General features: G+C 50.3%; 1 protein-coding gene across 2 annotated transcripts; it reads left to right on the top strand.

Annotated features, from left to right (window-relative positions):
- The first annotated feature begins 377 nt into the window (after positions 1 to 377).
- Positions 378 to 13590, top strand: LOC131573736 (beta-1,3-N-acetylglucosaminyltransferase manic fringe-like). Of its 2 annotated transcripts, none has more exons than XM_058827960.1 (8): positions 378 to 1221; positions 5814 to 5862; positions 6364 to 6466; positions 6554 to 6707; positions 7727 to 7812; positions 9091 to 9256; positions 9756 to 9841; positions 10680 to 13590. In XM_058827960.1, exons 1-8 carry the CDS (start codon positions 883 to 885, stop codon positions 10744 to 10746), a joined length of 1050 nt encoding a protein of 349 aa, XP_058683943.1. In that variant the 5' UTR covers positions 378 to 882; the 3' UTR covers positions 10747 to 13590. The 2 variants fall into 2 exon arrangements, with proteins under 2 accessions (XP_058683943.1, XP_058683941.1); XM_058827958.1 differs by having other exon boundaries at positions 10677 to 13590.
- Positions 13591 to 13851: the final 261 nt, after the last annotated feature.

Below are 13851 nucleotides of genomic sequence, written 5' to 3'. Positions count from 1 at the left end.
AATTCAGACCTGCGTCCATAGGAAAAGTTTGGGGCTGAGGGAATTCCTGGGGAAAAATCGTTCCCAGCAAGAACAACAGAGGACCCCGCACCTTAACTTCACCAGAACCCACATCAGTGTCACCGTCCCCTCCTCTCTCAAGAGCACCGGGACGAGCAGGGCTGCAGGGATCGGTCTGAACTGTCACAGACAAGCGGGGAAATCACTCAAGCAACAGGTCTGTCCTCCTATATGTGCCCCTCGTCACCTTGGCGGTGTTCCGGAGCGGGGATGCCCTGTGGAGACGAACGCCCCGTCAGAGGCAGGGCTCCCCCGTTCTCCCTGCCCGGGCTGGCGCCCCGCCCTGTGCCCGGAGGCGGGACCGGGGCCGGCCGGGAGCGGCGGGGAGCAGGTGCCGAGGCTGAGCCCCGTGTCTGCCCGCCCGCTCCCGAGCCGCTGGGCAGCTGATGCCTGCGGTCCAGACTGCCCACCCATGGCTCTGATCTCCTCCGCCGCCCCCTCGACCCCCAGCCCGGGACACTCGGCCTCTCCGTCGGGAGCAGGGATGCTGGCTTTCCTCCTGGCAGGCTGTGCCGGCCACGTGCCGTCTCCTCGGAGTATTTCCCAGGCGTGTGTCCCTGCCTCGCTGGGTCACTGAGCCCTCCGTAGTCCGTGAAAATCACAGCCACCCTGCTTCATCGGGATCCTTCAGTTCTGCTGACTCTTTGGCTTCCTGGTCTTTGCCCACCCTGTTCCTTGACCACATCCTGTCCAGACCTTGCTCTTGACTAACCCTGCCCTTTCGGAGGCTTCGGGAAGAGCAGACAGCGTCACTCGGAGGTACAGGCAGAGTTTGTCCTCGTTCCGTAGGATACTGGCTGCAGCGGCATCGATTCGGGAGCCATGGGCCGCCGGCTCATCCATGGTGTCTCTGGAGCCGCACTCTTCCTTGCCAGTGTGGCTCTCCTCTCTGTGTGGCACCGTGGGGCTCGGGAAGCAGCTCGGTACCCAGGGCTCTGGGAGGGGATGTTGGAGAAGCCAGAGCAACAGAGAGAAGGGAGCCCAGAGGGAGCTGGTGGCAGGGGGCAGAAGGACCTCAAACTCCATCCTCCGGAGGTATACAGGACTGAGGGCAGCCTGACGCTTGGGGACATCTTCATAGCTGTGAAGACAACCAAGAGGTTTCACCAGAGCAGGATGGAGCTGCTCCTGGACACGTGGATATCCCAGGTCAGCGAACAGGTGAGTGTGTGGGTTCTGACTAGAGAGAAGGTGTTAGTAATGGGGAAAGGATGGGGTGTCAGGGCAAGGGGATAAAAGCCAGAGGAGGGAGGCTGGGCACTGTAGTGCCCCTCAGTACTTTGTCCCATTTTCTCTGTTTCTCACTTCATGTTGAGAGGGAGATGCTACCCAGCAAAATGTTTCACCAGTAACTGCTTCATGTGACAGGCTGGTGAAGACGCCGTGTCAGACTGAATGCACAGACCATCCTGTGTCTGTACGAAATGCATTTCCACCTCCTAGTGCCATGAGTTTGTTGGGTTTGGAGCTGACAGGCTCCCCTGGCCCTTTGTCAGGATGCCTACACTGTGCCTGGACACCATTGCCCTGGAAAGGTGCAGTGCAGTGGGCAAGAGAACAAGGCAGGCAGGCTCCTGGAGGACCTCCTGTAGTTAGCCCTGCTCAACCATCAGCACCATCAGCACAATCCATACTTTCCATTCTTAGGCAGATGCTTTCATGTGCATGATCTTGAGGTGATGTGGGTGTGCTTTTCTTCTTTTCTTTTTTTTTTTTTAAACTGAGGCCCAATGTTTCCATCCTTTGCTAGAACTGTTTGGAGAGTTTCCTTCCTGCTAGAGAAACTGATGTGGGGCACCACATCAGTGGTGCTGTGCAAACTGGTGGGCAGGAGTACTCCCCAGAGCTCCGGTGCTTTCCTCCCTCCCTCGCAGAGCTGCTTCTCAAGAAAGAAGAAATCCTGTGGCTGCCCTGAGGGGTGGGTTTTTTTTGCCTCTGCCTGTGTGTGATGGGTGCCTATAAGGCAAATTCAGGCCCCAGCGAGGAAGGGGGACGGGGGCGAAGGTGCTGGGTAGGAGAGTGCCTGAAGCAATGCAGAGTTTTCTGGGTAAGGGTGGTTTTCCATTTCATGGTGCTGCAACTGTCTGGTCTGCTGCGGTCGTCACAGGAAGCCGTGTCCTATTTTGAGCATGCTTCCTCTCCTGGCTGCGTGTCCCTCTCACCATCTCAGATGCCCTTCTTCCTCCTCCAGATGCACTTCTCCCCTCTGGCCTGCCCCAGCCCCGCAGCTCCTTGGAGAGGCCAAACCCAACTGCATGGCCGCACTGGCATTAGGATATTGCTCCTGGGGCCTTCCCAGTGGGTTTTGAAGGAGCAATTTGCCTGTCCCTCCTTTGTTTGATAAATCAGTGCCTGGCCATTCTGCTGATGACAGGAATTAGATACTAGCTCCCCAGATTCATCTGATCCCCTCTGGCTTGCAAGTGATGTCCAAACCTTGGAAGAGGTGTTGAATTTCCCATGCAGCTGCCAGCCTCTGGAAAACTACACAGACTGAGCAGGAATGTAGGAAGGAAGGGGTAGAATGGGAGTGTCACTCATTTTTAAACAGAGTTTTTTCAGTGTTATCAATTTTTGTTGCAAGCTCAGTATTTTCCTCCTTCCTCCTCAATTTTTGTTGTTTTTCTTCTGCTTTTTATATGAAATGGCTTTGAGGGAAGTGGAGTAGGAGCAGAAAGGGAGATAAAGAGAAGTATGTAAAAATCAAAACCTTTTTTTTAATATATTCCTGCTTAAGGGTTTTTTAAGTTTACAGGAAAAGGTTAGTTTTAGAAAATTTGACAATATAGAAAACTTTGCTTAGCAAAAAAAGGACAGCTTTCAATTTGCAAAGAACATTTAATTGTTGTGGGGAAAGGAATAGTGCACCAGACCTCCTATTAGTGAGTCCTTATGGAGAGACACAGGCTTTAGGAGCCAGTCCTGGAGAAATTCAGGTCTCAGAAGTCCTGATGTGCAGAGGCTGCTTTCTCCTAGGGCTGATCCAGCAACTTATGTCTCACTTGCCCTTAATCATGGCTGGAGACCAATTCAGTGAGTCTTTCTCCACCAGTAGCCAGCAGGGAAATTTTAGCAGCTGGCTGTGTTGCTGATGCCAAGCCTGGCTTCAGAGCTGGAGAACTGCATGGTTTCCTCCTGGAAGAAGCAACCCAGACCTCCCAGGTCAGGCTTAGGTGACTGTAACAGGAGGCAGGAACAGCTGTGGTTTTGATGGCAAGGACAGACTGTATGGGAGCTGAATTAAAAATCCTCTGTTTGGGTAGAAAATAAGAGAGGGAGAGATTGTCTCTGCAAATGCTCTGTTTAATCTGAAATCATGCAGTTGGTGAGAGATGGGGAAGTGGGAGATGGGCACTTTCTGCTGGACCATGCTCTGCCTCTTGAGAACTGATCCATGACAAACTTCCCACTGGAGATTGATGTGAAAGTCGTTTTAGTGAAAGGCCTTTTCTTCAGCAAAAACTTAATCTAAATAGAAGTGCGGGTTCTGATGACTGTTTAGCTGGGTGGAATCCTGGAGTCACTTACACTCCTGGCCCCAGTAGTTTTGACAGAGATAAGTCCAGCTTTCTGTGGTTTGGTAACGTGAACTATTTCTAGCACTTCCCCTCCTTTTGGAAGCCCACACACCCAGCCAATTGAAATAAAACCTTTGAATGGCCCATCCTGAACTTGTTTTCAGATTTTCAGTGATGTGGACGCACCACAGATTTTGAATCTGTTTTCTGTGCAGGACACAACAGTAATCCTGCTGATGTGTTTGCATTTTAGAGAGGGTTTCTTCATAGAAAAGGGGTACCCTGGGAACCTAGGCGATGAACATGGCCCTGGATTGTCAGGTTCCACATCTTTATTCCCTTTTCCTAGTTTTTTGTTGCTAGGCTATTTCCCCAGTTTGGGCTGAGGAGGTCTCAAAGTGTAGTGTTCATCCATTGCCTGGGCTCTTAGGTTCATGAAGATTTGCCAGAAAAAGCTGCTTGACACAGTGGCTCCATGTCACTGCTGGCACTGCTGTCCAGCAGACATCCTTTCCTACACAGACATCTTTCCCACTCCAGAATGGAAGTATACTTTCTGTGCTTCATCTCTGGCAGCAACTGCTGTTCCAGGTTTCCCACCCTCAGGGTTGTGAGGGATGGAGAGAGGAGGATGGAGGCAGCTGCATGTGCTATTGTGATTTTCTTTTGCACTTCTCGAGCACAGTCAGGTGTGCCATGGAGATCAAAGTTAGAAAGTGCCAGAAAAATCATACTTGCCTAGTCCCCACACTCATATTTCCCATTTTCCAGTTATTTTGGACAGTCTGGTGTTGCCTGTGGTGATGGTGTACTTTTATCTTTGGGTTCCACAGAAACATGTTGGATGTCTGCAAAAAAAACCAAAAACATTTCCCATCTTGCATCAAGAGAAAACTGGGAACCTCAGAATATTTTTACAAGAAAATTTGGAAAAGATGCAGATTGCTATTTTAAGCCAATCAAATTAGATGTTTGTTAGACACGTGGTATCTAGTTGGTTTTATATCTGTGAGCAAGTAATTTCCAGCAACAATATTTCTTGGGTTTTTTGTTTTTTTTATTTTTAATGAAAATGTCAGAAAGTTTCAATGGTTTCCGATTTTGTTTTTCTTAAGATGAAAGCATTTGCCAGAGTGGAAATTTCTAACTCTGACGTGCTGGCAAGAGAAATCCCATGCTGCTGACAATCCCTGCCTTGCCTGAAGGTTGTGATATGGTCCCCTGACCCAGAGCAGTTCCTTTACCTGAGACTTAGTTAATTACTTCTTGAAAGTGGTTTTAACTAAGCGACTTTACTGGTGGGGCGGGGTAGGAATGTGTGCATGCTCCATTGCTGCAGCTCAGCTCTTGGAGGGTAATTCATCAAGCACTGTAGCTCATCCATCTGAGATCACAAAACCATCCTGCTGTCTCTGCTTGGGCCAGGTGATCTCTGAGGGTCCTTCATTGCCTTATTTTCACGTACACAGCTTTTCTCCTGCTGTGTCCTCTAGATAGGGATCCATCTCCCAAATGCTGAGTGGCTGTGGGGAGATGTAGACTCGTGTCTCCCTGCCAGAGCCTTTGGGGAGCAGTGCTGGCTGCTGGAGCTGTTGTCTGCCTGCCTTGTTCCCTTTGTGCCTGCGCAGGTGCTGTGTTTAACCAGCCTGTGGGCAGCTGGTGGGGAGACTGTTTATGGCTCGCGACTCCTTTTTCATTTCATGAAAGCTCATTTTCTGCTTGAGGAAAGCTTTTCTCCACCAGCCCTGATCCTCGCCTGGCTCTGAAAAGGGGGAGATGTGCCACATAATGGCAGCAAGGGGGATTAGAGGAGCCTGAGAGTGGAGGAAGAGGAGGAGGTGGGGGCAGAAAGTGGCAGGGGGCTGTGCACACTTCACACACAAGCAGATGTTCTTTTAACCCAAGCATCATTTAACCACAATGCTTTAATTTTTCTACCACTGACACCAATTCCAGGGCTTCCTCACCCCCTTGCTCAGCGTCACGGGTCCCCTGTTCCCAAGGCAGTGGGGTGGGGGGGAAAATGAAGCCACGCAAGTGCTGATGGTTGTGCCCTGCAGGAAGGGGGAGCACAGCCATCCTTCTGATCGTCTGCTGCCTGGGAGTGGGTACAGCAGCAGAGGATGGAGTGGGGTAGCCATGTCAAGTGTGTCCAGCTGTGGGAGGAAGAAGTGGGCAGCCAGGAACAGCACCAGCTCCATCCCTGACAGCAATCTCTTCTCCTTGTTTCCCCAGACCTACATCTTCACTGATGAAGAAGACGGTGCCTTGAAAAGCAGAATGGGTAATGACCTGTCCTATGATACCACCATTCTACTCCACCTTCAGCCGCTGAACTGCCCTGGCCTTGAGAGGGGTCTGGTGTGAGGGCTGGCTGTCCTGCCCCAGCACTGCCCATCAAAACACACCCCTTGCCGTGTTTCCTGTGGTGGTGGTGATTTGGAGTAGTGGCTTAACCCAGGGCATGCAGCTGACTGGATGAAGAGTGCTGTCTGCTTTAAAGCATCCATGGGCAGAAGCAGCACATGACAGAGCCCCTCAACCTCTGCAACATGGTTGGCAAGGTGAAAGTGTGGATGGCAGGTGTCCTAGTCTTGGCCAAGTTGCTTGGCTTTGTCCAGGTTTCATCCCCTGGTAGGGGGAGGAGTGGAACCCATGTTGCCATGGATGCCTTTTAGGAGGCCATGAGGAGACTGTCTGTGAACAAACCCCTTCCCTCCTGCCCAGATGTCCTCCCTGTGACCGTGCAAAGTGGGCTGGCTCTGAGTTTTCCCTCCTCTGGCAGGTGGCCATGTGATCTTCACCAACTGCTCTGCTGAGCACAGCCACCTGGCGCTGTCCTGCAAAATGGCTGCAGAGTTCGACGCCTTCCTGGCCAGCGGTCTGAGGTGAGGCAGGGCTGCCGTGGGGGGACCCCTGAGAGCAAGAGGCACCCTCCTCACCATGAACTTCTTGTGTCTTCTTGTCTGCCCCAGCTGGTTTTGCCACTTGGATGATGACAACTACCTGAACCCTCGGGCGCTCCTGAAGCTCTTGTCCTCCTACGCGGAGACGTGGGATGTTTACCTGGGCAAACCCAGCCTGAACCGACCCATCTGGGCCTCTGAAACGCTGCCAAACAACCAGACAGTACGGCCCGTGGTGGTGGTGCGGGGGCAGTGGGTTGTTTTGGTGCTCTGGCTCACATTTGTCATGGCTTAACTCCACCAGCAGCCAAGCACTGTGCAGCTGCTCACTCACTCCCCCACCAAGAGGGAGTGGGCAAAAGGTAGAAAACCTGGGTTAAGATAAAGAAAGGGAAAGCAAAAGCCATGTACACAAGCAAAGTAAAACAAGGAATTGAATCCCTGCTTCCCATTGGCAAGCAGGTGTTTAGCCACCTCCAGAGGCCCATCACACATCGTGGTGACTTGGGAAGACAAACACCATCACTCCAAATGTTCCCCCCTTCCTGCTTCTCCCCACTCTTTATATATATACTAACATGGTGTCATATGGCCTGGAAAATCCCTTTGGTCAGTTGGGGTCACCAGTCCCAGCAGTGTTTCCTCCCAGCCTCCCCTGCATCCCCAGTTTCCTCACCAGTGGGTCAGTATGAAAAGCAGAAAAGGCTCTGTGTAAACCCTGCTTAGCAATAGCAAAAACATCTTTGTATCGTCAGCTCTGTGTTCAGCACAAATCCAAAACACAGCCCCACACCAGCCACTGTGAAGAAAGTTAACTCTACCCACCCTGGCCAAAACCAGCACAGTATTGCAAGGAGAGCCAGGTCCCAGGAGCAATGGCAACAGCTGAAAACTTGCCATCTTGTCTGAACATGGCTGTAGGTGTTGACTAAATTTGATCATCCAAGGGGCAGTCCCACATTGCTGCTCTGCCTTTGGGTACTTGTCTGACAGGACATAAGCCTGCCCTCGCACCCCACCTGTTGCTGCCAGCAGGAGCAACTGGCTGTTCCAGTTATGAGGAAGTGAAAATCCATGCTGTGCTGCCAGCAAGTCCTTCTTCTGGGCAGCAGTCAGGGGGCTGGGGTGACAATAGGGCTGTGTTTGTCCTGACATCAAAGCCGGGTTTCCAGCATTCTCACCTCTGGGAGTATGGTACTGTCTGAGCCTCTGCCACTGATTTTCTCTGGTGTTTCTCTCCAGAAACCCGTGCACTTCTGGTTTGCCACAGGAGGGGCTGGGTTCTGCATCAGCCGTGAGCTGGCAAGGAAGATGGTGCCCTGGGCCAGGTGAGCTGGGGAGTGTGGGAGCCTTTGGGGGTGAGCAACATGGCTGCACATTAATTCCTGGCCATGTCAGACCTGGATTTGTGCCTGTGGTGTTTGCAGAGGTGCAGAGTGCCACGTGCTGCACGTCTGCCAGATGTGAGACTGGAGGAAGGATGTAGTGGCTGGGTCTGCCAACTGATTGAAAACTGGCAAGAGCAGGCGCATCAGGAAACATGGTCACAGGATGATGCCTCTTCCCCATCTCCTTAAGGCTCTTGCTTACTCCCCACACTCCTTCCCATCCCTTTCAGCTTCAAATGACTCTTTTCCCATCTGCCTATCTCATCTCCCCTTCATCAGTCTCTTTCCAGCTTTCTGTACCTCCCTCCTGAGCTCATTTTCTGTTCCCTCACCCCACACTCTCTTTGGCTTCAGGTGTCCACTGTCATTTCCTCAGCCTGATGCATGGAAACAGAGGTAGGTCCCAAGGTCATCTTATCCCAGCCTAGAACAGGATGATGTATTCCATGATGCCCTAGCTTATACCACAGGCGGGTACACTGGTAGCCATTGGCTGTGCCAGCCTTAACCAGATCTGAGCATACCCAGAAGGACAGATCTGATCCACACCAGCTGGCTGCTTTAGCCAAAAACCATGAAATGTGTTTTATGGTAGACCCACTCAAGAGGATGATCTGTGATCTGGGGTAAAGTGAAAGTGACACAGGTAGACAATGCCTAACCTGGCATAAAGTCTGCCACTACTGTTTTTAAAATGCTTAAAACACTTTTAAGTTTGCTGGGGGTTGTTGTAGTAGACAGTGCTTCACACTGTGTAAATTCCAATTCCAGAAGCCTTAAAATTTGGTTTAGCCTGTCATCAAAAAGTGGCCCAGTATGTGGTGTTACGTTACAGTAGATGGCTTATCCAAGCTGCATGTCCTGTTTTTTCTTCCCCCTGGACGTGGCCATGTGCTCCCACTGTTTCTCTTGTCTGACTGACCCCCCCCCCCCGCCCCTCCCAGGGGCGCAGTGCACTTCACCAAACACGTGGAGAAATGCCTCAGTGAAGCTGAGTCTGTCAGCATCAGTTTACCAAGAACTTGGATTGTGTATCAGGGACAGCATGGCTGGGAATGCTGAAAGAGCAAACCCATTCCCAAGTATTTGCAGGTGGAACTCGGGGATATCATGCCTTGTTACAGGATTTACCCTGGTTTTCAGTAATCTCCTGCCCAAATGGATGCCCACATCTGCTCCTACCCTTTTCCTAACCTGTGCAGCCCTACTCTCTTCCAGTGGCAGGAACTTCCTGAGCACTTCCGAGCTCATCCGCCTGCCGGATGACTGCACCGTGGGTTACATCATCGAGTGCAAAGTCGGTGGGCAGCTGATTCCCAATACACTCTTCCACTCCCACCTGGAGAACCTGCAGCTCATCCCCACCTCTCAGCTCGTGCAGCAGGTGAGGAGGGGAGAGGAAGCAAGAGGGAGGTGTGTGAGGAAGGAGAAGTGGAGGGGAGCTTACAGGCACATTGTTGCACTGATGTGCATTGAATCAATCATCCGCTCTTCCGGGCAGGCTTTCCTGACAAATGCTTCTTTGAAATAAGGAGCAGATGTTGCCTGCAGCACAGCTGGCAGTCACGGTGCCCTGGGATCAGTAGTGGGGGAGCACTGTATGGGGAGTGATGGGAGGATTGAGGGCATCCCTGGGAGAATGTGGTACAAGGACAAGCAGAAATGATAATTGGGAAAGGGCCTTTGACATGGCACTGTGTCTGCCTTGCAAAGGACTAGTAGGGTGGACCGTCATGGGAAGAAGGAAGATGGGAGAGATGTGGAAGATAGAGGCTAAGCCAGCAGAGAAAGAGCTAGAATGGGAGTTTTCATCATCCACAGCAAATTCCTGTCTCCTGAACTCATCTCATTCTCTCTACTCCTTTCTCACCACTACTTTGTAGGTCACCCTCAGCTATGGTGTGTTTGAGAACAAGCTCAATGTCATTGAGCTCAGCGGCCCCTTCTCGCCCCAGGAGGATCCCTCAAGGTATGGGGCATGACTGCTCTGGGTGTTGCTGCTGTGTGAGCCCTCAGACAACAGGCTGAGAGGGGAAGGCAGCCCAGCAGGGTGCAGGAGGGCTGGAGGGAGGGACAGAAACCTTACAGCCCCATGGCTTGTTGGGTGAGGGGCACCCCAGCACTAATCTGTTTGTGAACGCTTATAAACTTTGCAAACCTTTTTGGGTGAGTGGGAAGAAATGAAGCATTCAAAACATTTTATTTGGACAATGCCTAAGCCAAAAGTATTGCTGTTTATTTCCCATTTTGAGGCTGAACAAGCTAACCTTTTACCTCAGGGACAGGAACAGAAATGGTCTTTTAAACTCAGGAAAGGAAATTCTGCTTGTTTTTTCATTTTATGCTTTGCTGAGAAAACTGAAGGGAAAAAAGAAAAAGGTTCACTTCAGGCTGACTGCAAACAAAACTGTTCTTTGATTTACCTTCTTCTCTTTGAGTGAACAAACCTAAAGTTGTTATTTGCAGAGCATGAGTAGGAAGATCCTGGCTGGAGATAGCAGGGGTGGGATGCAGCTAGGTGATGAAAAGAGCATCAAGAGAACCATGTAGCAGGGGCTGGTGCAGTGCCCATCTCCCTGATTAGGGTGAGCTGTGGGCTTGGGCTCCATGGTCTAGAGCTGGGTTTGGGTATCAGAGGGAGGCTTTGCTGAGAAAAGACATTTCAGGGTGAACAGCCAGTCCTGAGCTCTGTGGTGCAGGGTGGGCGCCTGATGTGGAATGGGGGCATGAGGGAGAGGTCTTCATCTTCCAGCTGTGTGCTGGTGTAAAAACTGTCCTCTGACCTTACTTTGCTTTCTCCCCAGCAGGTTTCGATCCCTCCACTGCCACCTCTACCCCGACACTTCCTGGTGCCTGCAGGCTGTTGGCTGGTGATGCCTGAGCCCCAGCTACAGCGGATCCAGGTGACACCCTGGAGGGAGTGGGAGACTGAAGAAGCTTGGTGCTCCCAATTTCACCTTCACTGTGGTGGTTTTGGGGCTCTGTGGTGGCTTTCTTGTGCCTCGCTCAATACCGGTGACACAGGACAAGAGACAAGGTCTGATCCAAAGATGGATAAGATGGGCTGGACACATGAATGAGCTTCTCAGCCGTGCTGGGCTGTGTGCAAGGGATGGCAGCAGTGTGCCTGCTGAGCACATTGAGGATCGGACAGTGACTGCTGGCCACCTGGGTAGAGATGAGGACTTGCTGCTGCTGCTCTGTGCCCTGGCTGGCAGTCTTGCTGGATTGGAAGGGCCCTGTGTGTTTATACCTGGTATATATATATATGTGTGTATACCAGCTCCTGGTGGGTGGCAGCACGTCATGGCTCCAGACTCTCTGAGCAGGGCCTCTTCCTCCATATCCGTGCTTTACCTACTGCCCACACTTGCAGCCACAGACCTGCTGAGTCTCTGCATAGTCAAAGTCTATAGAAATGGAAAATGTGACCATTTCTGTGCTGAATGAATCCTGGAGGGGCATAGTCCTTGCTCAACAGAGGGGAGATGGGCAGGAAGTACAAAGCATTAGGAATTCCCTACTCTGCTGGGACAAAAGGGAGGGCATGGGGTAAGGGAGCCAGGAGGAAACTGAGTGAGCTGGGGATGGTTCCCGCATTGAATGTTGAAGGTTCGATCTTGTATGGTGCTGCATTATTCCTCTCCTTTTACCTTCTTGATGTGGGGTCAGGATAATCTCTTGCTCTAATTACCAACCTGTCGTCTGAGATTAGACTCCAGCTCCTATCTGTGAGAAGAGACATAAAGGATTAGAACTGCCTGGAAGAGAGGAGAAAGGAAGAGATGGAGAAGGAGCGCTTAGGAGCGGATTAGAGGTTACAGCTTTATAATCTTTTCTGTCCCCAACCACAAAAATTGAGTCATGAAGGAATGGAAACAGCAAGGCAAAGAGCTTTTTATCTCTGTGGGTCTTTCCTCCAGATGCTAATAGCGGCTTTCTGCCTTCCTGCTCTCCCTGCTGAGCGCAACAGGGGGAAGGAGTGGACCCAAACAGGTTACAAGGTTTCTGGCATGTCTGTGAAGGGTTCTTTTCGCAATACAGTGCCCAGTGTGAAAGCTGGGCAATGGTCCTTGCTGGGGAATGAACTTTGGCATCATTTTGTCCTTGTACCCACAGTTAAGTGGCTGGGGGAGGGTTTTTCAGGAAAAGCTGGAAGGCAAAAGAGGCTGTTTTAAATGGCAGGTGGTGCCACAAACAGGTATTTTTCTTGAAAGAGCATTTCAAAACAGACTGCTGGGATCTGTGAGAGATCCTGTAATCTCCAGATGAAAGGACAAATGCCCTTTCTCTAAAGAGCTGTTCAGCTTTGATGCTGCTGATGTGACTAAGCCTGCTGCTGGTGGGCTGGAAGAGCCAAAGGGGACTGTCACTGTGGCTTTGCTGTTTTGAAAACTGGCCACTTTGTCACCTCCTTCCACCCCCAAGCACCAGCATCTCCTACACAGTGCACACAAAGTTTAAAGGAAAGGCGTCAGAAAGACCTTCCACCTCTGCAAAGGGGGAATCTAGAAAGGAACAAGCACTTTAATTTCTGGAAAAAACAGAAGGCAGGAGCCTGTAGAGCTGTTTTTCAACCTGGCCATTCTTACTGGCATTTAGTCAGCTCGTGTAGCAGCACACATCCTTGCTTTCTTCTGTTGCACAACAGGCCTTTGAAGTAGAAGCTCATCCTGAGCAGGCACAGGAGCAAGCTGATGCCAGTGATCATTCCTCGAGTTGTGGAAAGCCCTTGGCTCACGTGGCTATGCCAGCCAAGAATCTACGTGGCACAAAACAGAGACACAGCTGTTGGAAAAGAGTTGCAGCACCAAGAAGTCCTGCCCCACAGTGGCTGGGCTTGAACGTAGCCAGAAGATGAAATACAGTTTTGTGAGAAAGAATGAGTTTTCAAGAGAAACCTACACTACTTGGATATATCATTTTTCCCTATTCATCTTTTCAGCTGATGTTAATAGAGACTTTGAGCTAAAAAGCTGGTCCTGTCTGTAGATGTCCTGGTGACAATCAGAGCAAAATGCAATTCATGTGAGGAAACTGGTACAGCAGCTTCACTTCCCTGGGGTAAAAGCAAAGCAGAGAAACTGAAAGCTTGCTTTGGATCCTGGATTCAGTTGGTCTGAATTGACCTGGTGCCTTTTGCATGGCTGAAGATCAGATGTTTAATGGGTTGAATCCTTGAGTGGCTGCATGGGGACCTGTTTAAGACTGGGTTTCATTGCTGGAGCAGTTAAGTGCCACTTTTGTGGAAAATGTCTTGTCTCATAAGGAAACAGAACAGATGAGAAGATGTCTGGGGCAGGGCAGCTCTTGGGCCATAGAGAAATGAATGACAGAAAAGTCCTGCTATGCCTGTGACGACAGTACTCTGGAAAGAAAATAGCTTCTGAGTTGACAAAAGAAACCAGGTTTTCTCTAAGAACAGAGAGACAGCTTAATGGGACGTTCACCACATGAAATCTGATCAACGCTAAAACATGAGTTAAAATTAGTTTCAGGAATGGTTCCTGCCCCTGGGGCTTGCTGTCAGATGTTGTGGTTTTACAATCTCATTTTCCTAGTTTATTAAAATGTTTAGCTGCTTGGGAAAATGAGAAACAATCTCATGTGAAACTTTTCAGGGGGCTGTCTTTTTTTATTCTCTTTCTCTTGATATAACAAAGATTTTGGAAAGGTTCCGCTGGGTCTATTAAATTTGTATTTTCTCTTTTTTTTTTTTTTTTTTTTTTTTTTTACCTTTCTCTAGCTCACACTTCCTTTTCTCATTGCAGGGGGAATAAAAAAAAAGCCCTCTCCCAAGAATAAAAAGGAATGGAGACATGGTCTTTATATTTTACTGGGAAAAATGGGGTCAAAGTCAAGGGTGTTGGCATGACCCTGCTGTTGTACAACATTAAGTGTAGTTCAAGGTTTCAAGTACAGACACCTCTGCCTGCCCAACGCCATAGCAACCAACACTATTAATGATGTTTAAGCTGT

The sequence above is a fragment of the Poecile atricapillus genome, chromosome Z (assembly GCF_030490865.1).
Source record: "Poecile atricapillus isolate bPoeAtr1 chromosome Z, bPoeAtr1.hap1, whole genome shotgun sequence".
Taxonomy (NCBI): Eukaryota; Metazoa; Chordata; class Aves; order Passeriformes; family Paridae; genus Poecile; species Poecile atricapillus.
This window is presented reverse-complemented; position numbering and strand designations above follow the sequence as displayed.

Bases quoted from the DNA above. Each gene is read 5' to 3' on its own strand.
- LOC131573736 (XM_058827958.1), top strand. From the start codon at position 883: ATGGGCCGCCGGCTCATCCATGGTGTCTCTGGAGCCGCACTCTTCCTT. The intron at 5,863-6,363 runs GTAATGACCTGT...CTCCTCTGGCAG, and splicing joins TGCCTTGAAAAGCAGAATGG to GTGGCCATGTGATCTTCACC. The intron at 7,813-9,090 runs GTGAGCTGGGGA...ACTCTCTTCCAG, and splicing joins AAGATGGTGCCCTGGGCCAG to TGGCAGGAACTTCCTGAGCA.